Here is a 27,214-nt window from a genome sequence, read left to right as displayed (position 1 = left end):
AAAGGAGCCAAACATATGGTAACAGTTAATTTATTGGTGCTTCTAACCTCAAGGGAGCTCTTACAGAGAGCATATTACCTTTTTATCTAACATATTCTAAATAAAAGAGCTGTTGGCTTGAAATTTGATACGCCAGTGTAGAAGCTGACCTTCAGTGCAGTTATGCTTGATTCTGGCTTGTTTAAGGATAAAATTAAAAGTGCCAGCATATAAGATTGAGCTGAGGCTTCTTTCTTTTCAACTTTTAGAGAGTCAAGTCACTTTTGCTTACTTTTAGTGCATGTGCGTGTAAGTGATAATGATGAAGAAATATTTTCAGGAGGAAAACGAGTCCCACCTTTCCCTCAGAAATCTTGAGACCCCTTTTTTCACATTCTTGATAAGAGATTTCCTGATACATGTATTTTCAAGAGATAATGACTTTTTTTTTCTCTCACTTCTTTATATACATTTTTCTGAGGAGGACCACGGGTCCATTTGTTGCTACGTGACAATGTAGGTTTGTCTAATTGTAATGGGAGAATTATTTGAGAGGTAATATTGCTAATTGTGCTGTTATTTGCTGGTTTTGCCTGAGACAACTCAAAATCTTCTGCTGATCTGCTGCCTGCATTTGAGGTAACCCTTTTTGCTCTCTTCATAACCTGATGTTGTGGTGACTCACTTATAAGTAAAGCTACTTGGGCATGTCAGAATATTTCAGATGGCATACTTAGATGATGCCTTAAATGAAATGCATCCTGATATCTTTTGACTCTCATTAAGTATTCAGATGCCTGGATGTTTCTCTCAGGATCTGTGTTGAGACTGCCCAAATGACTTTTCCTTTTGTGATTGTGGGTGATTCTTTAATATATTTCACAGACCAGTCTTTAGTGGTTTACTTTTGTGTAATTAGATGTGGTGCTTGGAGTTTGTTTTGGCTGTGGCTTCCCTTTAACATGCATCTTCAAAGCCTGTAGTGTGAGAAAGACGGGGCAGGAAAGAGCAGCGCAGAACGTGGTTCTTTTGAAACCAGGGATGTTTACCTATGGACTTAGAAAGGAGATGACAAGCCTTTATCCTGTCTGTCTCTGGTGCTTAGTAAAATCAGCCTTGCACCACTTGTATTGCAATAATACAAACTAATTGTCCATTGAATCTCAAATTAAAAAAAAAAATATATCTGGGATAGTTGTTAAATTGTATCTTTCCTAGGCTTTGACGTTTTGTTTCAGCCCAGTGTTGTGGTGCATGTTTCTGAGGCTCCTCAGTCTGCCATGGGTGGTGGTGTGATGGACCGTGATCAAACAGTAGTGATTTTTTACAGGCCCTGTTGTACATTCTTCTACCAGACACAGAAATTCAAAGCCAGATCTGCATCTGGATGCACCCAGCCCTTTCTTTTTTTCGAGAGGGAGATGCCGTAAACCAACAGTTTTTCTATGTTCATTGCCTTGAAGTAGTGGCAACACTTCTTTTCTAAATCCTTCATTTCCTCCACAGCCCAGTGCCACAAATCCTTGGACAAATCACAGTAACTTGAAGATCAGTGAATACTTAACTAGATGGATATTTGGCCTTTGGCCTTGTTTTATATTCTATGGCCATGATTCCCCCAGAACAAGCAGAGGGGGATTGAAGTACAAAACCCACTTTGTGCCAGTCATGTGCAGTTCTGTTACTGCCACTCTTTGGGTCCTTCCCACCTGCATGGGCTGACTTCTCTGCTTTGACCGTAATCAGTGGAGCATTTAGTGGGCAAAAGTTTCATTTAATAATACTGAGCGTAAGACGTTGCTGTTACAAATACTTCATTATTTTTTCCTGTATCTTATTTTTGTCCTACACAAACAATAACCCTAATTTAACTAATCATTTCTTCTAAAATTCTTTCATTCATATCTGTTGCATATAGTTTTAGCTGCGTAGGAAATCTATACATCATTTTTCTTGTTGGCTTTCTTCTTGTTACTTGTGAGGCCATAATGTGAGCAATAGCAGGTGAAGGATGATAATATATAGAGTACAATAGAGATTTATCTTTTGAATGCATATAATTTTAAATAATTAGAGGCTGGGTTTTTGTGGCTCAGATTCATGGTGTCTAAGTAGTGTAATAAATACAGATGACTGTCACGTAAAGGTAGTTCAACCTACCAGTGGTGTGAACTGAAGAGGTAAACTAAATGTGCAGTAGATTATGTATTGATGGTAATGTAAGTCATTGGAGCTCTGTAATATGCTGTAATTGTCTAGATGTTAAGAATTAATACGTACTGAAGATGTGTGTTTTATGTTATCTACGTAATATAATTTAATTTTTAATGAACTCTTAGGGTTTTTTCATATTCTGTTTTTTCTTTCTAACCTAACATAATTAGTGGCATTAATTTCATTCGATCGAAATCGAGTGCAGAAGAAATAGAGAACAAAGCTTTAGAATCTATGAATCACGTCATGGTTTTTTTTGTGCCAACAGGGGGTGTGGCTGTCTCATTGCCTGCCAGAAATAGGCATGAGTACCTCTAGCCAAATATTCTGATCAGATGTATCTGTGAATTGATAGATCCATCGTTCATGTTTGCCTGTCATCCCGCACAAGTTCTTGTGTATGCACTAAAGGTGCATCTTTTTGAAAAGATAACCGAAGTCTGGAAAAATTGTTGCAAATTGATCACAGTTCTTAGTCAGCTTCTGGTTCTTACATTATGGCATATAGGATAGCCAGTAAGGGAAAATCTGACCACTCTTTTCTGGAATCTTGTACCGTCTTCAATGTGTATCTCCACATATTTCCTGAATTAATTCTCTTAGAGAAGAAATCACAACAGAGCAAATATGACCAGTGGTATTATAGAAGTGATCTGTGGCATGAAATGGTTAAGCTATTAAATGAACTCTTTTGTTTGTGTTGCAACCAAGTTTGCAAGAGGTGTTCACCTCTGTGGTGTGTGAGCTTTAACGATACTTGGAAACCCTGTTGAAGCCTGCCGCAAGTGTTATGTTTTCCAAGATGCACAAAAATGTAGTAGCATTCTCTTTTAAATAATGACCTCCGGGGAAATTAAATTGCAGGTGCTACAAAAAGTGACAGAGAGAAAACTATTCCACACTTCTGGCAATATAATCTGGTTTTAGCAGACTGTGGGCCTTTTGGAAGGCTGATGTTCTTAAGCTCAATGTTGTTGCCAGGTTTCTTCAGATATGGCCTTATTCTGATGTCTTTCTTTTCCCTTAACTGTAGTAGTAATCTCTCACTCATAACCTTCTTAATGTAGTAAATTGAGAAGGTTCCACTGCGTTTGGTCTTACACCGTTTATTCTTTAAAGAAATGCTGCATTTCTGCCAGATGTTACTGGCTGCAGTGGCGCATCTCTAGATAGGAAAGATGAATTAATGTGCTCTTTGGGATTAACTTTGTAAATTACTTATACTTGGAGAAGATATTTTTTAACATGGTAGAGACAGCAGTGAAATGTCAGGCCAAGATTTTTTTCAAAACAGAAGTTTTAAATTTGATTCTAAAATAAATATTTTGTACTCCCAACTGGCAGAATGGTTTTTCAAAAGTGCTGCACTGTGTGATATTCTCATTGCTTTCAACTGAGAGGAGCTGGCAGGGGCTAAGCACTTCTTATCATAACTCTTTCAGTGGGCCTGAATCTAAATATCAAGTTTTGTCTGAACTCTTATGAAGAGGGTGCAGCAGTAATTGTTAGAAACACGCTTGTGAAATTACGTACTTTAATGAAAGAGAAATTGTCCCAGACTTTTTCATAATGACAAGGAGATTATTAGATTTTTCTTTTTCTCTGTAACAGTTTTCAGCAGAAGTCAATATTGTTGACTGATCTGATTAAAAACACCTGCTTCCAAGTAGGTCTTGGTAAATAGTTTTGCTGATTTAGGAAAGATAGAAAAGAAAAGCAAATCAGAAGCTCAGATTTGTAAATTGCATGTAAAACAGATGTCTTTTCTCTGTTCTTGTGAACACATGATTCAAGTAATACCTCGATGACTTTGAGCCAAGCCATCCACCTTTTTCTTAGCACCCGTACTGCTTGTGTTACTTCCTTTTGGAAGGAAAATGTCCCTCTCATGCTTTCCTGGAGGTATTTAAGAGACGCGTGGATGTGGCAGTAAGGAACATGGTTTAATTGTGGGACTCGGTAGGTCAGGTTGATGGCTGCATTTGATCTAGAAGGTCTTTTCCAACCTAAATGATGACTCTCTCATTCCTTCCAAGCAAGAGCAGGGCAAGGTGATGATTTCCTCCAGTGTTGCTTGGACACTGGCTTCGTTCTTGTGGGAGATGAGAGGTAGATTTGAATCCTCATAGACTGAAGGAGACTGATAGCAGAGATCTTTCATTCTCTGGGTGCATTCACTGCAAGCATGAATTTGTTACAGCAAAGCTGGCAATAGCACAAATCCTACTTCCTTTTGCTGATAGATTTAAAACTAAGAGCAATAAAAGATTTTTCAAGAGGCTTGGAATTGTTGCTATTAGCCTGTGTGCCTGGAGCACATCTTCTCCTTAAGGCTGTGGAGTCAGCTTTGGCAGAGGATCCTCTAGTTCCTGGACACCTGCTTGGCTATCAAGAAGCTAGATGTGGAGTAGGCAAGCAGGACCCAATAGCTTAGAGACATTCAGGAAGAAAGAAGGTGAGCCAGGGTGAGCTCAGGTTGTCTGCAGGGTTGGCTGACGAAAGTGCTTGAGCCACACACTTAGATCCTGGTAGCTACATTAAGCCTGGAGTTACAGAATGTAGATTTAACTATTTTGTTACTTTGCCTTGGTCTGGGATTTGCTGATGAAGGCACTGAAGGCTTTCCATGAACGTTGGATTGCAGATCTTTGTATCAGCCCTGCAGAAGGCTTCTGTTAAAGGAAAAGGAAACATCCAGATTGCTTTGAATGAAAGTACATTTCACTCCATAACGTTCTTTTAAAGCAACGCTTCCTATTTTATAGTTTACCTCCCACATAATTTCATTTTTTCCAGTGGTCTCTGTTCAGATATAGCACGTCTATAAATTTACATTTTTGTTATTGATCTAAACTTAATGTACAAGAAAATGCAGTATAAAACCATTCTGACATAACCGTTTTGACATAACTATTGGATAATTCAGCCTTTGTCTGATAGCTGGCACACTGGCTAGTAGAGGTTATTATTTTGTATGACATATGCAGAACTATAATTTACTCTAATGATGGTATATTTTCATACTCTTGGTGAAAGGAGTCTATGTATACATAATGCATACATAAAGCAGAAAGAAGGGAAACCCATTTTTATGCATAGATGAATCCATCTGAACATATGCAGAAATGTGTGCGGATATATATATAGAAAATATTTCAAATTGCTGAATAAAATATTCCCAGATTCTTAGGTTCCTTCCACATAATTTTTAGTTCTTAAAATAATCCTGTGAAAGTGCTGCTTTTATCTTCTCTGTGCAGCGATGAACTTTTATGTTGGAAAGTGTTGAAAGTACTCAGATAGTAAAGCTTAGATTTTTGTTTTGTTTGGCAGTACACTTCTGTTTAGAATTCTTTTAATCTATCCATTCCCTGCTTTTATATTCATCTGGTAGTTGAAGGTTCTGTGAAGGATATTTCTTTGTATGAGAACTTATTAAACCAATAACACTCAAAAATATATGATTTACTTCCTTTTTTTCTTGTTTTATATCACAAGATAGACTCCTTTTCGAGTTGTTAGATTTCTATTTGCCTTTCTCGAGTTTTTTGGGGGGGAGTATGGAGAAAATAAGAAACAATTTATATGGTAGATCTAAAGTTTCATTAAAATTGCTTATGCCCTGTCCCAGGCATTTTAAGTGGGCCATCTGTCTAAACATCTCTCCATTTTTTTCTGATCATTTCCTCGACTTATTCATGAGCCATGGGAGGGCTCCTTTGTAGTCTCCATGTAGCTGGTTCAGTCTACCCCCACTGAATACATCTATGTGCTTGCATAACATATCTTTTCACAGTGCTGGAAATTCTCTGAACTTGGTTCAGATGAATGGCCCACTTTCTGAAGGTCTTTTTTTCTCCTCCTGCAAAGATTTGTATGCAGAAACTGACCTTGGTGGCTACAGAATCCAGCACATTATTCTTGATCATTTTACAGGCCACCTGCTGTGAAAGTTATGATGAAGGATTTCTTAATGATTCTTTGACCATTAACATTGTTTTAAGTCAATATTTCACTTTTATTTAACTGCTGAATAGGTAATTGCACGATTGAAAAGCAGCTTTACAGAGTGCCACATAATGTGGTCTTCAAATGCTTATAATCTTTCATAACTGGAGAGTTTGTTGTGATAGTTTGGGATTTCTCAGCCTTTACCTGAAGTATTATGCAGCAAAAATATCAGAAGTAAAAAATGTATTAAGTTTTCCCCAGCATTAGAACTCACATTTCGAATTGCAAGTTAGGAAAAAAAAAAAAAAAAAAAAGAAATCCATATGCAATTTCCTGACCCTTTAGGAGCTGGTGACATTTATCATAGCTCATTACATCATCAACAGTAATCAGGAGAGAGGAGTTTATTTGCCACAAACTGCAGAAAATTGTAGTTTTATTGAGTTCCTTCTATGCGATTGGTTGATGACAATCAAAATGGACAAACTGGGGCAGAGTTATTACTTGCCTTGCCTTTGTGAATGTCTGTTTTCTTTCGTTATTTGTTTTTGACTAGAATAGATAATAGTTTAACTAGTGTCTCTTTTTCATGAGCACAGTGAGTGTGTGTCAAGCTAAAATTTTTAGTAGTTTTCTGCTTTCCTCACTGAAAATTTGCAAAGCAGGAGTTGTAATTGCTGCATTATTATAAAGTATCTCTCATTTTCTGTCATGGCAGTTGGGGGTAAAAGGAACATAATGCACTGTGCTGCGTATGAAATACATTAGGAGACCATGACATCATCTGCAGTTGAGTAAAGAGTGACAAGGATTGAAAATAAATAAGTAAGCAGGTAAAAGGAGCTGTTTTGCTTCTCACACCATTTACATGTTTTTATAACTTACATGGTTTAGAGTAACACCTTTCTGAATTAGAGCCAGGCCATCCACCTTTCTCACAGTGCATGCCCCTGCTGCTGGTGTTACTTCCCCTTGGAAGGCAGGTCAGTGAAGACTGTATGGAAAGAGTTCATTATACCCTTCTCTCTCCCATCCTGTCTGTGCTGCCACAGTGTGCTCCCTTTGCTCTCTCCCGCTCCTTGTATATAATGCTGGTGAGGGAAAACAGCTTCTCTGTGGCCCTGCTTCCTGTTCACCCAGCACTCGTCTTGCTGCTGAACTTGTGTTTCTTCCTGCAGCCAATGATCTCCACACACCATTTCTTTGATGTTTCATGTGCTAGGACTGAGAGAAGAAAGGGAATGTTGAACTTTGTGATTCTGAGTCTGAAGTTGGACTGAAAACACCTAAAAATTTTGCATCTTTTATAATGATAAAATTGACATTATTTTGTCTTCCAATATATTTTTTAATGTAAATAGAATATCTCAGATTTCAGCCGAGTATTTAGAATTTTTAAAATTTCAAATCTTTGACAACAGCTAGAAATTTGTGACATTTCTATCAACTACTGGAAAATATATTCAGAAGTCCTAACTGGGGGGCTTAGAAGAGTGCTCAGCTAAGGAATCAGTCTTGCCCAAGAGCAGAATGTTTTTTTCCCCTGCACTCGGACATCTCATATGTTATAAAAACACACAACAAAATACCCCTCCTCCCTTTCTTAACCTGATAGAAACTTCAGCATTTCTAAAGTAGTTCACAGGCTTGATCAGCTTTCAACCTGTTGATATTCAAGAAACTTGGATTGACTTTGATCTTTGCTTTTGAACTTTGTCATGCTTGCAAATTATAGATATGTGTATATATGTATATATCACAGAATCACAGGAATTGAAAGGGACCTCAAGAGATCATCAAGTCCAATCCCTCTGCTAAAGCAGATACCCTACAATAGGTCACACAGGTAGGCATCCAAATGGGTCTTGAATATCTCCATATATGTAAACAACAACAACAACAACAAAAACAGCAAACTAAAACCAATAAACTCTTCAATCCTATTGAAATACTGAAAAAAATTTTTTTAAAGGGATTTAACGAAGAAAAAGCAGAATTCTTATGAGCTAGTGTACATATCCATTTTAGTCAATATAGTTGTAGATTAGTTACATAGCCCCAGGCATTTGGTTAGCAAAGCTAAAAAATGTCCCTGTGCAAGAGAATTCAGCAATTCCAGGAGGGACATAAAACTTGCAGTGTACTTTGCTATTAGATACATCTCTGGACCTTGCCCTCCTGACCACCAGTGTTGCAGAGAGGAATTATATGCCTGTGGGGCAGTTTGAAACCCCGTCAAAGCAGTGATCATAGTCATGCCTTTCAAGAGGCATGCATCCTGTTTGGAGATACACTTGACAAAGCTCAGCAAGACAGGACCGAACAAAAATAATCCCTGCTGGAGAACAAGACTGTCTTTCCTTTGATGGCCAGCAGCCAGATTCATGAGGTCACTTCCAGTCAAATGCAATACGAAGCAAGGCCATGCCAGCAGGGTTATAAGGAATCTCATGCCACCAATGAAGCAGATCCTACTAAGCTGTGTTTGAGATGAGGTCTTACTCCATACATAAGAAGTATGAAGTTTCTATAAAGCACTGTTGGTTTATTATAGTAAAATGCTATGTAGAATTTAGCCAGGTTCTGCCATAATCCACTATATTCCTCCTTGCTGTTGCTCTTATACCAGGAAGTGCAATGAAAACATCTCTCTGCCTGCTACCTGTCCAGGAAATTCCTCAGTTCCTCTTCTTCAGGAACTCCAGTGTCTGTAATGTTTCCTATCAGCCAGTGTAAATGTTTTGGTGACATAAAGAAATTCTAAGCTGAGGTGCTGAGAAATGTCATTGCACCCAATAAGCCATAGATGTTTCCTCAGATTTGTTCTTTTGAGAATTATCTCTCTGTATTAAATTAAAAATATAATGCTTGGCATCATTAGCATGGGAACAGGCTTATTTCAATACCATGAACTTTGTGGGTAGTTGGTTTGAAGTGATCAAGGATGTTTGGTGAAAGGTGGTGTAAGACTCTGCTTGGCTTGGATCCAGAGTAACTAATGGTAAATCCATCTATTAGTCTAGCTAATACATTACATGTTTTGATTTTACCCATTTCAGGCACACTGCAAAGCACAACTTTTAGAAACTTCTTGACTGATTGGATACCTGAGTTTCTATTTGCCTACGTTTTAGCTGTTGAAAAAAACTAACCTTAATAAAGGAATTGCGTAAATCCTTAGCAAGTCAGTATGTTATCCTTGGCTTAGGCAGAAAGCTTCTCCTGTTCCTCTGGAGGACTCAGGTGCTTCTCCCTGTTGACTCCAGACACACTGAGCACTTCCTTTGGGGGAGATGTAGTTCACTGCACCCCTGAATCCTCAGCAGACTGCATGTGACACAATCCAGAAAAATGTGTTTCCAAGTTTTAAGATTCTAAAGACTGCACTGAAATAGCGTAGTAATCACTACAGTCTATAATAGATGAGTGTTATACCTTAGAAGGAGATGCAACTGTGATGAGCTTATTGTCTGTACAGTTCTTACGGAGAATCTGAAGGTGTGTAAAAGTCTGTGTGGAAGAAAAGCTCTACCAAAATAACGTGCCTTTGTTCTAATGGAGTTAAACTCCACCTTCATACCTTCTTGTTTAGGCTACAGAGGAGATTGCTGATGCTTGTATATGGCTACCAGAAAAGATTACAGCGTACAATGGACACAAGTTGTTACAATGAAGTTGAAGAGACTTGGGGCTTCCCAAGGAAGGGTAGCTACACAGGGAGGAAACAAATCAAAGTTACAAGTACACATTTTAAACAAACTAGTTGAAAATTACTTATTTCACTCGGAATTGGCAGGAATGACTCTTCAGGTCTGTTTCCCTGGTTGTCAGATGTGCTTCTTTGAGCTGAGGTTAGAAAGATTTATGGTTCTCGTGTTACCTGATATCTGGTGCAGCCACTGACTGCTGCAGGAATAGATATCATCCTGTGTATGGGTTGTGATACACAGTCATTTTTTTCAGTTTATTTGAAGGACTCCGTGAATGAAATGCTGTAAAATGTACATTAATTATTAAATTATGTGTATTACAGGTTTGGCCGAATCTTTTGTATCTAAGTGGACTTTAATTAAGGTTTACTAAGAATGAGACTAAAGGACTAGTAATTATATTTTGCACTTAGAAAGAATGCTGCTGTTGCTGTTCTTCTGCCAACCCACTTTCTCATCTGCTTTTCATCCTGTTTGAATTAATTCTGTAGCAAGTGCTGGCTGCATTCAAGAGATTCCTATAACTCTGTCAGCATACCCAGTGTGTCAAGGCAAGTCTAAAAAGAAAGTAGAGTGCATTTTCTCCTCATATACCATTTGACAAAAAAATGTATCCAATATTTTTTTTGAAGTATGCTTTCCTAATTGTGTCTATAGATTAATGATGTTTTATATCCTTCATGACCATCCTATGAGAAAAGTGCTCCTGATTTAAATGGGAAAAATGTGAAATCTTGTAAAAATTCTCTCTCTGTTTTTTAGAATTCCTATTGCTAAATCAAAGAGAAGTAGCTGGGAGCTCTCTGTGCATCAAGGGGATGGGATTTACCCTGTTGCAGTTTCAAAGGATGGCTCATCATTTTCTGTAAGTTCTGCTCGTTTTCCAAGATTTTCGGTCCATTGAGACAACTTATATTGTCACTGACTCTTACTGTAATTTTCTGTTTGTTCAGTGACCAAACATAGATATTTGTTTTGTCTTTAACAGGCATAATTGTGGATTACAAAAAAAGGCTCTATGTTAATTCGTACAGTGTGACTGTATGAAGATTTTTCTCTGCTCGTGTCCATGGAACATTTTTATGCACTTTTCTTAAATTATTTTTTTAATTAACAACCCTCTTTAGTGTCATGTTTAGAAGTAAGGATCTGTATGCTTCCACTGTAAAAATTTAAAAGAAAGAAAATAACTGCAATGTTGAGAACATTTTGTTAGCTTAAGTTAGTGATTAAAAAAACAAATCAAAGAACTGAGCAAGTTGAATATACAATCATACTGGAATGGGATTACTTGATGCCTAAGTAGTAAAACTGCATGCAGGCACAGTAAAATCACTTCAGATGCATGTGTTTTAATTATTATTTTTACAAATATTCTAAGACAATTACTTAAACAATACTGTCAATATGAAAGGCAGACAAGACCATGCCAATAGAACAATGGTAACGCTGTGTTCGGTAGAATGAAGCCAGGATACAAGCTGGTTGCATTGTATTGAGACAGTAGATTTATAGAGAGAACTACTTTTGAAGTCTGTTAATGGTAATTCCATAATAAAATGAGATTCTTAAGAATAGTTCACTTGCATAGCATCTGTTTGTTAACTCTTAGACAAAAGTTTTCAAAGGGATCTGAAAAAGTCAGTTTCTTGTAGAATCACTGAAATACAGGACAAGGCTGTGAGGAACCTCAGAAGTCTTCTAGTCTGCCTTTGACAGCTGTTTGCTCTTCTCACCAGTTTTCTCTGAAGAATGTTCTGCAATATCTGCTTCGTGATATTTTTAGTTGTGATGTTTACGCTTAGGTCATCTGCAGAACCATGAGATTTACTTGAAAAAGGATGTTTAAATGAATATTTCATCAAGTAAAGACAGTATTGTCTTGGTGATTCACTCTTGCTTTGCTCTACTAAGATTTTTATTTAACAGATGTAACAGCTGAAGTATATTGTGTTTTTAGGTGGTTATTTTCACTTACGTGAATTGAGGAAAAAAAGTTTTGCCTTTAAAAAATCTTTTTGTTGGCCTACGTAGGACAAGAATATGCCTAACCAGTTTCTTTTAGAACAGTGCATCCAGCTCTGTCACACTGTTTCATACGTACTCCTGATGAATATAAGATAAAAGTGTGAGTAGAGACCAGAAATACTTTATGTTCCATATGGATCATAGGTGTGCAGAAAAAAAAGGATGTGGACAAGATCCATAATTGTAGTCAGCACCTTTTAAAGTTCTCTTTTGCAAATTTACTGCTTGAAGTGTGGAAGATGGAGATCACTTCAGTTGTAGTGTTGATTACTCTAAGAATATCGGGAGGTCTTCAGTGTGACTTTCCACTCAGTCCATAGCATGTAGCTCTGTATCATGGCTGTGACATTCACACCCCTGTGGAATTGTGCTTTGTGAGCTAAGGCCATGTCTGAACACAGTTTTTTTCTGAATTAATGAAATTTATATTGACTAGGTGCTCTGTGAACTTGGATGCAACCCATTGCTCAGGCAGCAAAACAACCTTTCCACAACAGAGAAGGACTGGCAGCAGTCTGTGTGCTCTTCCCCAGAATGGTCATTGCCCCCAGCCTTCCCACCTTTTATCTGCAACGTTGCTATCTCTTAGTGGTCAGCCTGGAGCTCTGTGCAGCTGTGAGGCAGTTAGAAAGTAGCTGCTGCTTTTTAAGGAGGTAGCACACACATTTTTGAGTGATTACGTTTCATTTAGTTCTCTAGGCTCAAGCTTATACTAACTTGGTTAATTTTAATAAACATCTATCTTTAAGTCAGACTAAGGAAGGTTTACAGGCTGAAGAGGCCTAAGCATTCTTCTGTGCTCTTGTCTCCATTGATGCTGAAGGTAACTGAAATTATAAGCTCATACATGAGTTAACCCTAGATTCATGAGCAGCAGTTGTAAGCTGCACTATATCTCTCCAAGACGCACTAACTCTAAAAAGGAGTAATGCTAATGCTGCTAACAATTATTGACATATAGCAACTATAACATACAGTAAATCATTCCTGCCTGTACCACAGGCCAAATCTGTCAGTCAGTTTAAATGGAACTGCTGAATACTTCTAGTGCTGCAGCAGCATGGGCATTACAGCTCATGCAAGCCCGTTCCATGGCATGTGTGGAATCTGATTGCTACTCCTTCAGTTTATTATTCAAACAGTAACATCTCCAATATAATCAAGTCATCTGGCATTACTGGGCTAAGCAAGAGTGAGTAGTTAAGCATGTCCTTATTTTTCTTGTTTGCTTTTGTAAATTCCTTTATATTTCAAAGTCAGTTGGCCCCCCTTTGCTACTTTCCCTAGCAGGAAAATTGCTGTGGGCAAGCAGTGCTCTGTGGGAATCCCACTGGGGCAGGGAGAGGAGCAGCAGGCCTGCAAAGGTCCTGCTCATCTCCGTGCAGCCCTGCAATGTGTTAGGTTGAGGGACAGGAGAGTTAGAAGCAACAGACAGGAAGAACACGGGTCTGTGTGCCTACAAGGTTGGGACAAAGGCATTGGAGACATGGAGACAGAAGCTTTGGTATTCTGATTCTGCCCTAACCAAGGTTGTTTACTCTGAGAAGAGACAATTTTTTAATTATTTGTATCTTGAGTATTTCTTAGCTGATGAAGTAAATCATAGTGGGTGGATTTCATGATGACCATAAGGACTACCTCACTTAAATTTTAAGGTGTCAATATTAAAAATAACTCCTGAGCTTGCATTTATGCGAAGCAGGAAACTATTTTTGAATACCAAGATTGTTTAGTTACGCTTATTTTTCCTTGTTACTGGACAAAATAGCAGGGGACATGCTGTTCTTTATTAATATTTTTTTTTTTGCTGGGGTTCTGGTGGGACTGTGCTGCAGACGAGAACAGAAGAAATACAGTACAGTCGAAAATCTTCTTAAATATTATTCAAAACTTTACAATGGAAAAACAACTGACTTAAGAAAAGTCAAAGAGTAGGAATGAGAAGTCTTGTTTCTGATTAGGAGGTATAATGTACCATCAGAAAAAATGGGAAAGCTCAAAGCCTTCTATATGAACTTTGCTGTCAAAAATGCAAGGCTCACTTTTTGAACTTCCACATTTACTTTTCGCTATGAAGTTGGTGTGACATGGGCTCCTGACTTAGTGGGCTGTGTCCCCTTGTGGCTCATGACAAAGATAGCTGAATCCATAGTGCAGCTAGATAGCCCAGTGGGAGGGCCGCCTTCACATTCCTCTTCAGAAGTTTGCTCCTGCTGCCAACTGTGCGTTGCAGCAGCAGTGCTCGCATTCTGATTTACTTTGTTTACCACTGGGACCTTTCCAACAGTGACTTCTTTCTTTTTTCCTTAACTCTTCTACTCTCACCAGCCGAAACCTCTCCGCCCCACACTGTGCGGTGCTTTGCTCTCTGCATAGGGAGCATGAGCACCAGGCTTCCCCATGGTTCCTGCTGTTCAAGGGAAGATCATTCGTCAGCATCCTGATCTATGGGTCAGCTGTGATTTTCTCCCTTTATCAAGAGAATCTTAGTGAATTGTGCAGCACGAACTGCTTTTTGCTGCTCTTTATTTTCCAGGATTTTGAGTTCTGTAGCCATCTGTTTTTAACCACTTGATTTGTAATGGAGGTCCATGATGCAAGCTGACGGTAGGCCACTTTAGAGGCCTTGCTTCCCAAAACTGAAGGACTTAAAAATAAATGGTCAAGTGTGAGCAATATTGTTTGCTTGAAATTTTGAAAAGAACAAAAAATAATTAGCTTTATTGTTTCCAATAGATACTGGAATCTGTTGTGAATCCCAGTTTGCTGTTTTTCCTTTTGAAGTAGAGGTAGCTCTGTTATCATTCTGAAGCCAGCAACTTACATGCTATAATACTGATGTTTGTATAAGATGAGTGTAATAGAATTTTTTGGTATCAGGCAGTTGTGGTGATTTCCTATCAACATAGCAGCAAACAGTTTAATAATTAAAAGATTCTAATGACCTGACTTGAAAATTAAAGTTTAGTAACTTTGATGGGATCGACTTTCTTACGTGCCAAGAACTCTCCAACTAAATTAATGTAAATTTTTTTTTTTATTTTCGCGCACGCATGTGTGTGTGTGTGTTCCTCATCATCAGGATTACTATTAAAATAGAGTTTGAAGGAGGGACGAATACTTTCCTTTACATGAGACTAGCCTAAAACAGCAATAAATAGCCCAGAAGCATCCCTTAACCAACCTCTGGAACTTTTTATTGGTCCGAATTCAGACAGGAATTGATTTCATCTTAGTCTTTTTGACTATTAGTCTGGCTATCAAGTTTTGATTTTCTTATTTTTTTTATATAAAGACATAATCCAATTTTACTGATGAAGGCTGGAGTCTGCTCTTCCTTTGCAAAGCTTGAGTGCTCTGCAGAGTTCTGAAGGGCTGGAGAGGCAAAAGCATATGGAAATCTGCATGTACTGAACAAACTTGGCTGCTGTGTGGTTTCCCTGCACCATGCTGAATTGTGCCATTTTAATGTATGTCTGAAGGGAATATCCTCAGCCCTTCAGAGCTAAATGTCAGCCACCAAGCCTCCTCTGGGCCCACGTTATGATGGCCTTGTTGCTTTTTTTCAGCCCTATTGAGACTGATCACAGCCAGTGTGGAGACTCTGTGCTAATGACACTGAATGGGAGCTGCTGTCCCCAGCCCTGCTGAGCAGAGCCCTCTACTCAATGGTGTGTGTAGGACTTCAGTGTCACTGACAGCCTTCACCTGCCCTTCTGAATTGTGGAAGAATTTCATGTCATTCAGTGAAGTAATACTGTAAAAATATGTAATTTAATACAGGTATTAAGATAATAACACGGAATGAAAATGGCCTAAGCAAGAGAGATCATAAATATATTGGACCAGGAATCCAATAATAAGGTTCAATTTATTGGATCCACCATTATATCATTTTTCCATTGCAAAGTTTAGAGTTTGGTGGTAAACCAAACATAATTAATTACTTGACTAGTGCAGTCTTTTCACTGCTGTAACCCGCCTTTCTTAATTCCTTCAATATTCTTCAGTATTTCTCTGATAAGAGAATTAGACAGCTGAAGAACGGTTTGAAAAAAAGCAGTGGATGAATCTGAAGGCTTAAATGATGAATACCAGCACTAAGTAGCTACACTTCAGGAGATACGATAACGATTATTTGTTTGAAGTTTATTTCTGTATGCATAAGATGAGGACATAATTTTCCTTTCAACAAGGAATTTGTGGCTATTTTTATGCGATAAACTGAATTCTTGAAGAACTTTTTGGCATAGTCCATTTTCTGATTCCTTGTTGTAAAAGAGGAATCCTGTGTCGTGGGAATATTGCTGATTTGCATGATTTCTCTGGAAGTAATTGTTGTCATTCCTTTTCATGTTAAAAAACAGCCCTTTCTGTTAGGGTTCTTCATCTCTGGAGTAGATGCAAACCTTCCCAGAGTGCTTGGATTCATCTTCCAGTCTGTTTAGTTGACAAAGAATTTCCAGATGTTTTCAGTTATAAAGTAGCTTCTTATCACTGAAGTTGTGGTGAATGAAAGTTGTTTATTTTTTCAAAAAAAGCATAAGGTGAAATAGTTCAGAAGTTACTTTGAACAAATGGAAATTTGATATGTGTCCAGAGGGGCCTGTATAGGTCAAACACCAAATAAAAGGACCAGAGAAAGCTTAATTACGTTTTCAGATTACTTCTAGAATGGACTGCTATTTTCACAAAATATTGGATCACTTCCTAAATTCAAATTTAAGAACAAGTAAATATAGTACTGGCATGGAATCTCTGTGGAAATTTTTTGAAGCTTATTCAAATGCTTCACATGCTTCAAAAGAAGAGTTGATTGATTATTAATATTTTAATAATCAATAATAATATATATTATTATTAATATTTTAAATAATTTTTAGGTAAAAAGAGTGTTTTTTTCCCATATCTCCTTAACAAGAGGTAAAGAATTTATTAAGTATCTGTGGAGGTGTGAAGTTGTCTTCTGTACCTCTTAATACTTTCAAAAGAAAACTTGTTGTATAGTATGTAAATGAAAACATAAAAGGAAAGATCTAAGAAATTGTTGTCATTATTATTTGAATACGTCCTTTATCATTAGCATAGAGTAGTGAAGTAGTTATCTATATTCTTTACTTTTGTTAGTGAATTCATGTGTATCTTGTTATGATTAAGCTTTCACTTTAAATATAACAAACGTTTAATTAGGGAAACTCATATTCATGTGCTGTAAATTTTATAACTGAAGGGTAAGGTAATTTTTTAAATCTATTTTAGAAGTTCTCTCTGGGGAGGAAAAAATGCTTAAGAAGGAATATCATCCCAAAATCAAGTGAGATGCAGATAAGTATGTAAAGCATCAAGCGTAAAGAGGAATGCTATAATGTAAAAGCATAGCACTGGTAAATGAAATTGCTGTAAAAAAAAAAAAAAAGTTCATTAAATACAATTGTGAATGGGGTAGGATCATAATTCAGTGCATATTCAATACTGCCTTTCCAGTAGACCATGCAGAAGAATAACGTTTCCTGGCCCTATCAGTATAAAATTAATGATCTTTTTAAAAGAGTCATTACTATTAGTATATTGCATTTCTGATATGCTTCAGGCACGTAATACCTTCTAACTAATTAGACATATAAAAGAAATATGAGACTTGTATCAGTAGAGGTGAAAAGCAAATACCTGTATGAATTAAAACAGAAAGGAAAGGTAGCTGGAAAAGATAGAAGTTGACCTATATCTCCAACTGAAGGAAGGGAACATTTTCCTGTTAATTTCTAAATATGACATTTTGTCATACAATGATGTATAATTATATATATGACATAATATATGTATATTATTGTTATATGCATGTAATGAAATACACTGTAATTCTGACATCCTGTGTTAGTTTGAATGAAGGGAAACTGTGGATGTAAAGGCTCAAGTATAGAGGGCAGTTCAGTTATGTACTCCTTAAAGCTGTAAGCAGAAAACTTTAACTGACTTCTTCAAAGTAGTACATACTTTCCTTGCACGGTAGCATACAGATTCTCCAGTGAAGTTGTGCAAACAAATCTCTTCATCACTAAGATCTTTAGGCTGGTTTTTAGGCAGGAGTTAAGGTACATATTTGCACTTCTCTGAGCATTTAGAATATTTCATGATGGATGTTCCGTTCTGCCGCAGCTGGTTTTGCATGGCATTTAATATAACGCAAAATGGTGTCTTGAGTGCCAGAAGCTGCCAATTGTATTCAGTAGTTAGACAGCTTGGACTTGTATTCAGAATAAAATTTGTGAATTTAATTTAACAGGTAGCATTGATAATGAAAATATTTAGCGAAGCTTATCTCTTGACATCGATTAGATGCTTTCTTCTACCTACCTGATGAATGCAAGCACTGTGTTGTTAACTTTGTTTCATTTGTAAATCTCCTTTCAAAATAATATGGCGATATCCATGTTTTGGAGTTGCTGTCCTCTCAATTACACTGTTATTTAATCTGTTCAAAAAGTGTAGGAAGGTAACTCTGTCTTCCCCAGCCAGAAAAGTGTATTGCTCTATGTCAGATTAATTGCTGTCAAATGCAACTCTGCATTTCTTAGCTACTTAGTTTCCTGTTTGTATTATGTCTAAAAGTGTGCTCTGTAATTCAACTTGGAAGAACAATATAATTAATCTACTGATCTTTTGAAGGAGAATTCTTTGTTCAACAACATTTGTTTGGGGGGGGGGGTGTGGATTTTCATCATTTGAAGAAAATCGGATGTGGTTTAGGGAAAAGAACTTCTAGAAAGGTTAGAGTCAACTTTTGGGGAGCTGGGGTGACCAATGTTTATTCACCTCAGCCCTCCGACCATTTTGCATATAGAAGACAAGAATGAAGGGAATGTAAGTTTCACCCTTCTCACTCTACACAACCCTAACTCAGCTGGTCTTTTGCATACTGACTTTTTTTTTTTTTTTTTTTTTGCTTTTAAGACTTGAATAGTCTGTGTAATGGCATTTTAATGACGTAAGTGTAAACTAACCCTTTAGAAAGACAAGAACCTGTGATTTCCACCCTTGCAAAGCACTGCCTTTGTCACTGCGTACAGTAATGCTTGTTGACTGACTCTGTGGCTTTACTGATCCCATGCTCATTTCTGCACAGTGGCAGATTTCTGCAGGAAGAGTAGAGATGCCCTCATCCTATCCTGATGTGTAGGGACAGTTTCTCCTGGGGGAGACGCTGCAGGCTTGAACCCTTCAATCTGAGGAGGGCCCTGATCCTCGTGTTCTGACTTTGTGGGCAACTGCTTTAATTGGTACATTTCTGTGGTTGCTGACGTTGTGTTTTTTAAATGAAAGTAGCCTTGGCCTTGATATCTTGTGAACTCAGTGTTTCTGGTATGCATCTCCACTCTGCTGAATTGAGTCTCCCAGAGTATATAGATGCTAGGACACATTGTTCATGAATTGTGAATAGCATTAGATAAACCAGAGGTAAAAACACTTAGGTAAATATTCAGTATACTTATCTCATATTTGCATATACTTGTATTAGGAGTGTTTGTGAGAAAAACAGTCTATCTGGGTTGCATGTTATTTTAAATAACATACCATTTAAAAAATAAATATATGTAAAGGACTGGTACAGTATGTGCATATTTGCTTTGTAAAGAGAGATCAGTGTAGGTTTGTTTGTATATCTCATACTAGTTTATTCATGCAGCACTTTATAAGCATATACAGAAAATAGCCACAGTGTTGAAAACTAGAAATAACATGAAAAGTAAGGAACTAATTCTGTAGCTTGAATAACATGCTCTCCCCTCCATGGCAGGGAGGTATAATAGCTTGGTTATAGTAGTTCTGTGGTGTACCCATGTTTCTGGTGATTCATAGTTCTTCTGTAAAACTCACAGTAACATATGATCCGGCACTGGTATGTAGGCTACAAAGAATGCCTGAATAGAAAATGCAACAAAAACTATGAAATGTTAGATAGCAAAATACTTGAAAAGCAAGCGTGGTCAGTTTGTATATTTATTTTCCTTGTTCCAGGATCAGGCTTCTTTTCATTGTTTTAAAGCATAGGTCTTAAAGGAGTTAGGCTTTTATGGTGGTGGCTTCTAAATTACCCAGTGAAGACTGGCGGTGTCTTTGAGTTTTAGCCACAGAGGCGGCTTCGTATCATGAGTTCCTGTGGTATGAAAATGGACACTATGTTCTCTTATGGGTCATGACCCAACAATTCCAGAAATCCCAGTGAGCAATAAACTAAAATATAAATTTAATATCTGTAACAATACAGAGCAATACCATACAATGTTTTTTCTACAAAATGTCTAATTTCTGTCATAACAACCACTCTTCCTGTCCACTGGGGTCTTTTGGTGTACGGCTGAAAACTCCTTGGGGCACAGGTAATATCCTCAGTGCATTTGTGTGCCAGGCATATTTCATATCCCGCACCAAAATATTTGTATAATTATTTTATAGTTTCTTAAAGTATTGCTTACATGAGCATCCTTTGGGTGCTTTTTTTTTTTCCACTGATTTCACATCCAGTGTAACTGGAAAGAAAAAGCCCAACGAGTTCCTCCCTTCTCTGGAAGAAACCCCCTCCAACTTACTTCCCCACCCCCTCCCCAAATTTTGTAGAATCAAAAAATGTTGTGAGCTCCTCCTGCTGGTTCAGCAGTAGCAAGAGTTACATTTAAAAGTATGCTAACGTAATGTTAAGAGCCTGGCTTTTTACTACAAAAGCCAGTTAACTCCGTAGCTCCTGAATGGTGTTTCATCTTCAATTCCATTCTGCTAGCAAATCTCAGCACATTTGATATTCAGTATGATGCTCTACTTTGGAATCTCTTGATGCTTTGGCGTAGGGGAGGAACTTAGAGTCCTTACTGCTCTGAGTTGTTTTCTTAGCTCTGAACGTCTTTTCTGCATTTTTGCCCCTTTAATTTAATTTTTAAGTAAGCTAGATTGTTACTATTACTTGAATGTGGCTTTTACGGCTTATGAAAAATAATGCCGTTGTAGTGGATAGACACGTGTCAGCTGTGACTAAATGTTTGATGTACTCTTCTCAAAAGATAGACTAGGAGAGCTTTCCTTTGAAATATGTGAAGCAGTTTTAAACACAGCTTCTCAGATGGATCTAATTAGACTTTCATACGGACTGGATGTCCATTTGTTGCAGCTGAATTCTCATTTCATTCACCCATAACTAGAAACACCTCGCTTCAAACGTGTTTCTTCAAAGAAAGAAGGGTTTAGGGTTCCATGTTTTACTGCTTTTTGATGTTGGTTTCCCTTTAACTGAGAAGACCTTATGTTTATACAACTGTTATTATTAAGAAAACATAGCTTTGTTCAGGAGAGTTCATTCGGTATCAGTGTTGGCTATTGGCAGAAGTCGGAGATCTGTAGAATAGATCCTGCTATACAAGACCAGTGGGACAGCTGTACGTCTGGCAATTAGGCTCCTTGTGCGGAAGATTTGAATGTGAACATAATGTTCTAATAAAACCAGGGAACCAGGGTTGTGGGAGGATGAAAATGAAGGTTAGATGTACAAACAATCAGGCTCATCAATGATTAGCCATCCTATTTATTATTTACATTCAGTAGTCTCCAAAGAGACATTGGACTCTGTATGGTTCCCCATTTTAGGATATTTCTACATGGTGCAGTTTAACATGGCACAAAGAAACCTGTGCTGGCTAATGTAGCTTGGGCAGTGCTGCATTAATGCAGCTGTGCTGCTCCTAGCTGAATTAACTAGGTTAGAGCTAGCATGCAAATCTTCATGTGACACTGCATTGTACCATGCCCTGACACCTCGCCAGCAAATAGTACCATGAAAGCTGTGGTGATAAGTGTCCCTTCCAACCCAAGCCATTCTGTGGTTCCTGCTACTAGCCTCACCTAGCAATTTCCTCCATTTGCACCACTCTGTTTTCTAAAGTCCTCTGCCTGTCCAAAAGCTTCTTGATTTTCCCTGTTCGTCCTGCCAGAAGGCAGGTCTGGGTCTGCTGTGCAGCTCCTCACACATCGTACTGTCCAGCCCAGTTGCTGGATGACCAGCATTAGGCTCTTGTCTGTCCAGGTGCTGAATAAGGAACTCTTTTGGTTCTCTGTGCAGATTCTTATTTTCATAAAACTTACAGACATTTTAATATGTTTGGATAATGCTAAGCAGGCAGTGGGTTCAGAAGTTGTGTGTGGGAGAATTTAGAGAGACTCAGAAATAGTGGATTTTAACCCCCTTTCCTTTGGAGATCAGACTAAGGATACTGAATTATTGAAAGGCTTAAGAAAGAGGACAAGATGGTTCTCAACGAGGGAGGAAGAAAGTAATTCTGAATACTAAAAATGAACTGCAGCACTGTCTGTCTCATATAGAGGATAAAAAGGAAACTGATTTTAGTAGTCATAATCCACCGCCAGTGGATTATTTCATTTTCCAGAGAAAATGTACAGATCTCAAGGATATACAGTGAAAAGAAATCAACTGAAAACCGAAATAGACTTGTAGCTCCGTAATCCTAGAAATCACTTATAATTTCAGGTAGTATTGTATGCACCAGTCTTTATTTCAAAGAATGGTATTGCTGTTCCAAAATCACTTAGATTTAAGGAATGCCAGATGTCAGGTGTGTGACTGAATGCAGAATCCCTTCACTGTTCAGTGTATGATACAGGCCACCTCTTGGTATTTTCCAAGAGGAAAATACCTCCCTACATTGTAGGGATAGGGACTGTTGTCTATAGACCTTTGTTTCATCTGTTGTGGAAATGTAGAGGGGCAGTGAATGAGGGGAGCACCTGGAGAGGGATATCTATTTTGTGGTTAAGGAGGCTGCCTGCTGACTCCTGTCTCTGCTTCTGTCCAGATTTTTCAGAGGTACTTCCAAATCTTTGAAACCATACTTTCTAAATGCAGTCAATTTTGTATGCACTTCATACTTTATCCTCAAGCCACGTTCAGTCCTACGCCGGCATGTGCTAAGTATGTGAAAATTTCTTCTAGAAATGTAGTTGTGAAGTAGTGATCTATGAATGGGTAGGACTTGTTTTATGAAATGCACAGAACTTGTCCAATGTTATGCTGTTTTCGTGAGGATAGTAAAGCTGCATTCCAACAATTTCACTTTCCAGACAGATTTTCAAGTCTGTTCCAAATCATAAAGGAGATACTGCAGCCTTTCATAGAAAAATCAATAGAATTTAGTAATGTGGCCAAAAGTATGTTCTTCCACATCAGGAATGGTTACCTATTTCTCTCTGGAATTTCCTTTTTTTGAAATCATTTCTAAATGACTGTTCAGTTCAAATATTCAGTTTTCCTTTGAGTTGTAAGAACCTGAAAATACAGTATGATGATATGAAGTGCTGGACAACTTTTGTACTAAGGCTTTTCCCTTCCCCCTCACACATAGCTCTGTCCCAGACCCATGCCTTTTGGCAGGCTCTTCCCCTGCTCCTCCCATGCTCCTTCTGTCTTCATTCCAACCTTGTCTTTCTGTTGTGACTGCCCTCTTGTTTCCACCAGCTAACCTCTATCAGCTGTTTCCTTTATTGCCGTAATCACTGTGTATTTTCACAGAGTGACCTCTTTGTCACTGTTGGAGCAGCCCAGCTGTTTCATGCTAGCAGACTAGCTTGAATGCACAGTTTATCCCATTTTAATTTGATATCTTCCCATAGGTGGTATGGGAGGGGAGAAATAGTTTAATGAAAAATGCGTGTGGTTAAAGTGGCATCTTTATTTTCATATTGGTGGGCTTTGCATATTGTTAATTTACAGCAAACATACTTTTGAGAAGTATACTAACTTTTATGTTAGTTTTGTAATTAAAGAAAAACTTCACTGATGGCCAATCAGTATAACAAGCGCTAAGCAAGAATGAGGGCTTTTTTTTGTTTGTTTAAAAATAACAGCAATTAATTGAAGAAATGGGTAGAGATAGTATATCTAAGTCCTAGAAAACTGAGAGCCAGAATATGCTGCCCTTGAACAAGACAGCTGCAAATTCTAAGATAAAACAGCGAAATAGACCCTCTCTCTTACACACCTAAAGGGCTCTTCATGTCTTTGGCAAAGAAGAACTTTCTGTAGTAGATGAGCTATTGGATAGAGAGAGGAAAGAACCTAAAGCGTGGGTGTCCAGTTTTTTAGCTTGCCTGGGCTCCATGCTGAGTGGAGAGGAATTGTCTTGGGCCGCAGATTGCTCCAAAAGTATGTCTCCTATTTATTCCCACGGAAACTACAACAGATTCAAAGAGCACACTCTGCTTGATAGAGCAAATTCTCAGCTGTAAAACAATATTTTTCAACATAGTCACCACCATTAGCTATGCATTTTCACCAGTGATGAACTTCAGCCTGCATGCCATGCTCGTCAAAACCTGCATCAACTGAGGTGACCCACAGCCGGTGTTGGCACTGCTGAAACTCACCACCCACCACCTCACTGTGCTCACTTCCACTGTTTGATCTCCATAAATGTTCAGCAAGCATTGATGAATGTCAGTGGGTACCATTTTTAACACATGGAGGAATTCAATTCTACACCTTTGCTTCATATGCACTTCCACGTCAGACTCCATTTTGTAAGACAGCCCCTCTGCTTCTAACTGTCACACAGCAATGACGTGTAATGGGATATTGGTGGGAAGGTTCAACCTCTACTGCCATACCACCAACATCCACCTCTGATGTTGTGGACCAACATGATAAAACAGGAGGTATTACATTTGGAGCAGGCCATTTAAAATATATGATGTAGTTATTGTACATAAGTAGCAAAACTTATTTTATTAAAAAATTATTTATTAAAAAAAAGAGCAGCAAAACCATAAAACTAGTGGGAAATGTAACCTTGTTTTTGTGAAACTAGTGCATCAGTCTGGTTTGATGGCAGTGGTTGCAAACTCTTAGTGAATTTTCAACTGCTCATAGGAATTTTTTTATGAAATTTTACTCTTCATGTACTTCATCCATGACTATAGTTGTTTACAAATGTGCGTACTGTCGAAAGTGTTGACATGAGTAAGGCGTGACTGTGAAGTGGGGGGCATTTTTCTCTTATAAATGTCTGGTAAAGTGACATGGTCAGATTTTTGAATTGGGTATCTGATTGCAGCTCTATATGTTCCATTTGAAAAATGTATTTGTCTTGAATAAAAACAGAGTTGCAAATATACAAAAAAAAATTGATGCTTTTTTTCAGCAATCTTGGAACTTGTTCTAAAATTCCTTTATCAGTGGAAAGCATGGCTGCATAGTTTTCACTGTTTACAGGACAGTGTTCAGCCAGTGTATCAAAATGCATACAATTATTTGTCATAACTTGAGTCAGCACTGCATTTAGCCCTCCCCATGCTCTGGTTTCAGTTCACACAATGTTAATAGCACACTGAGATTTGGTTGTTGCTGAGTGATGAGTGTGCACCTGGGGCTGGGCCGGCCTCCTCAGTGGGGCAGAGCCACTGCCATGATGGTGCAGGGCAGGGGACAGCCACAGTGCTAGCTGTGCTGGGCCGCATGCGGCCTATGGGCTGCAGGTTGGACATGCCTGACCTAAGAGCTGGTCATTGTCAGACAGGTCAATCCATCTGTCTGTCCAACCAGCTGAAGTCCATGATGAGATCAAATCACTTTGGCCTGTGTGTGCGATACGTCAACAATCCACACTGAACCAAAGGTGATTTTAAGTTGCTCAGGCTCACCTGCAGAATGCAAATACTTGTTTCTTGTCTTACTGTAATTTGTCGTAAATCCCGATATGTGGTTTTGATTTGTAAAAACATGCTTGAAACCATTACTAAAGTGCTAAATGACTTTAAGAATAGATGTTTTTAGGAGCATTACTGAGTGCGATCTGTTACGTGTGTTGAACAACTCCCTCCTGAAGCTCTATTCCCAACAGAAACTGTTTCAATAGCTGAAGATGTGCTCCAGAAAGGTCAGCATTAGTAATATTTTCCAGGATAGGTTGGAAGTTTTTTGAAAATGGCAATAGGAAGGACGTCTGGTGTTACAGACAACTTTGGCACTTTTGAGTCACGTGGAACATTTAATCTTGTTGAATTTGGGTGGATCTTCTTGTGAATTTGTGCTGGTTTTTTTAATTCTTTGGCTGTAATTTTTTACAGGTGTCCATTCATTTATCATTCTAGCAAGTGTACCTCTGGTACAGTTACCTGGAATGATTAACAGGTGAAATGACTTCAGAGTATAAATTCTTATTTGTGTCATCTCTGTTTTATGCTTTTCTAATTACCAGCATATTTCGGTACTTAAAATTAGAACATTAAAGATTCTGCATCTTCAGTCAAAATTAAAAAACAATATATGCAGGTATGTTCAATTATTTCCTCAAAATTGAATAAAGTATGCTGTGTTTTCTCTCACTTTTACGCCTAACTAGCTCTTTAAAATATTAATTCATGAATTGCTTTAATCCATTTCAAATAGTTTGGTTGATTTTTTTCAAATAAACTATTAGTTTTTTTTTTTAATCAAGTCAGCAGTAGCCTGTATTACATTTGAACTGGATCGTAGTACTCCAGATCTGAACCTTTGTCAGTGGTGTTTATCACTGATGCTGGGATTGGAAAAAAGCTGAATGCAAGTTCTGCAATTTGGTCTCACATCTAAGAAATGTCTGAAGAGTAAATAAAAAGTATGAGAAACTTTGGAAATGTTAAGAGTTAGATTCAGCTTCAGGAACTGGGATAATCTCTGAGTGTATCACTTATAAGACATGTCTGTTGTCTTTTGTCTGGAAACAAAATGTATGAAGAAGAAAAAGATGGCGCATATTAGATACAAAATGTAATACTAAGGTACCTAAATTGTTTTTTTTTTTTTTTTTTTTAAAGAAGCAACTGTATAATGGCTTTGTACCTTGAAAAGAATCAGAGAATTGAAAAAATAGACAGAATATGTAGAAATATATTCTGTCACGGAAGGTGGAAGTTGAAAACTTCTACTTTTTTTCTTCTAGCTTTCTTATTAATGAGTTTACTGGAGGTTCATCGTGAACTGAAACTGTAGTGAATCCATAACAACAGCTTTTTGTGTTAGGGAGCCTACTGGCAGGCAGCCCCGCTCAGAAAGCACGGTTCGTGCCATGCCAGATCAGAAAGGGAGCTTTACCTGGTTTGGGTTGAAGGACACTGCACTATAATTGAGTCTCAGAAACCTTTTTTGAGGAAAAGTATATTCTTAATGATACAGCAGCAACACCTGTGTAAATAGCACAGTCGTGTTATCTCAAGAAAACGCAAATAGTACCTTCTTGTGGAGGAGAGGAATCTTCTTTTTCTATGATCTATTCACACCAAAACCATGCAGATCTTCC

General features: G+C 37.9%; 1 protein-coding gene across 2 annotated transcripts in view; it reads left to right on the top strand.

The window, feature by feature from the left end:
* PCCA (propionyl-CoA carboxylase alpha subunit) overlaps positions 1-27,214 on the top strand; it is a 273,195-nt gene that overhangs the window by 163,945 nt on the left and 82,036 nt on the right. For both annotated transcript variants that reach the window (XM_021416023.1, XM_021416032.1), the window contains one exon: positions 10,617-10,719. In XM_021416023.1, the coding sequence (XP_021271698.1) occupies positions 10,617-10,719 (103 nt within the window). The remainder of the gene's footprint in view (positions 1-10,616; positions 10,720-27,214) is intronic.

Source organism: Numida meleagris, chromosome 1 (genome assembly GCF_002078875.1).
Source record: "Numida meleagris isolate 19003 breed g44 Domestic line chromosome 1, NumMel1.0, whole genome shotgun sequence".
NCBI lineage: Eukaryota > Metazoa > Chordata > Aves > Galliformes > Numididae > Numida > Numida meleagris.
This window is presented reverse-complemented; position numbering and strand designations above follow the sequence as displayed.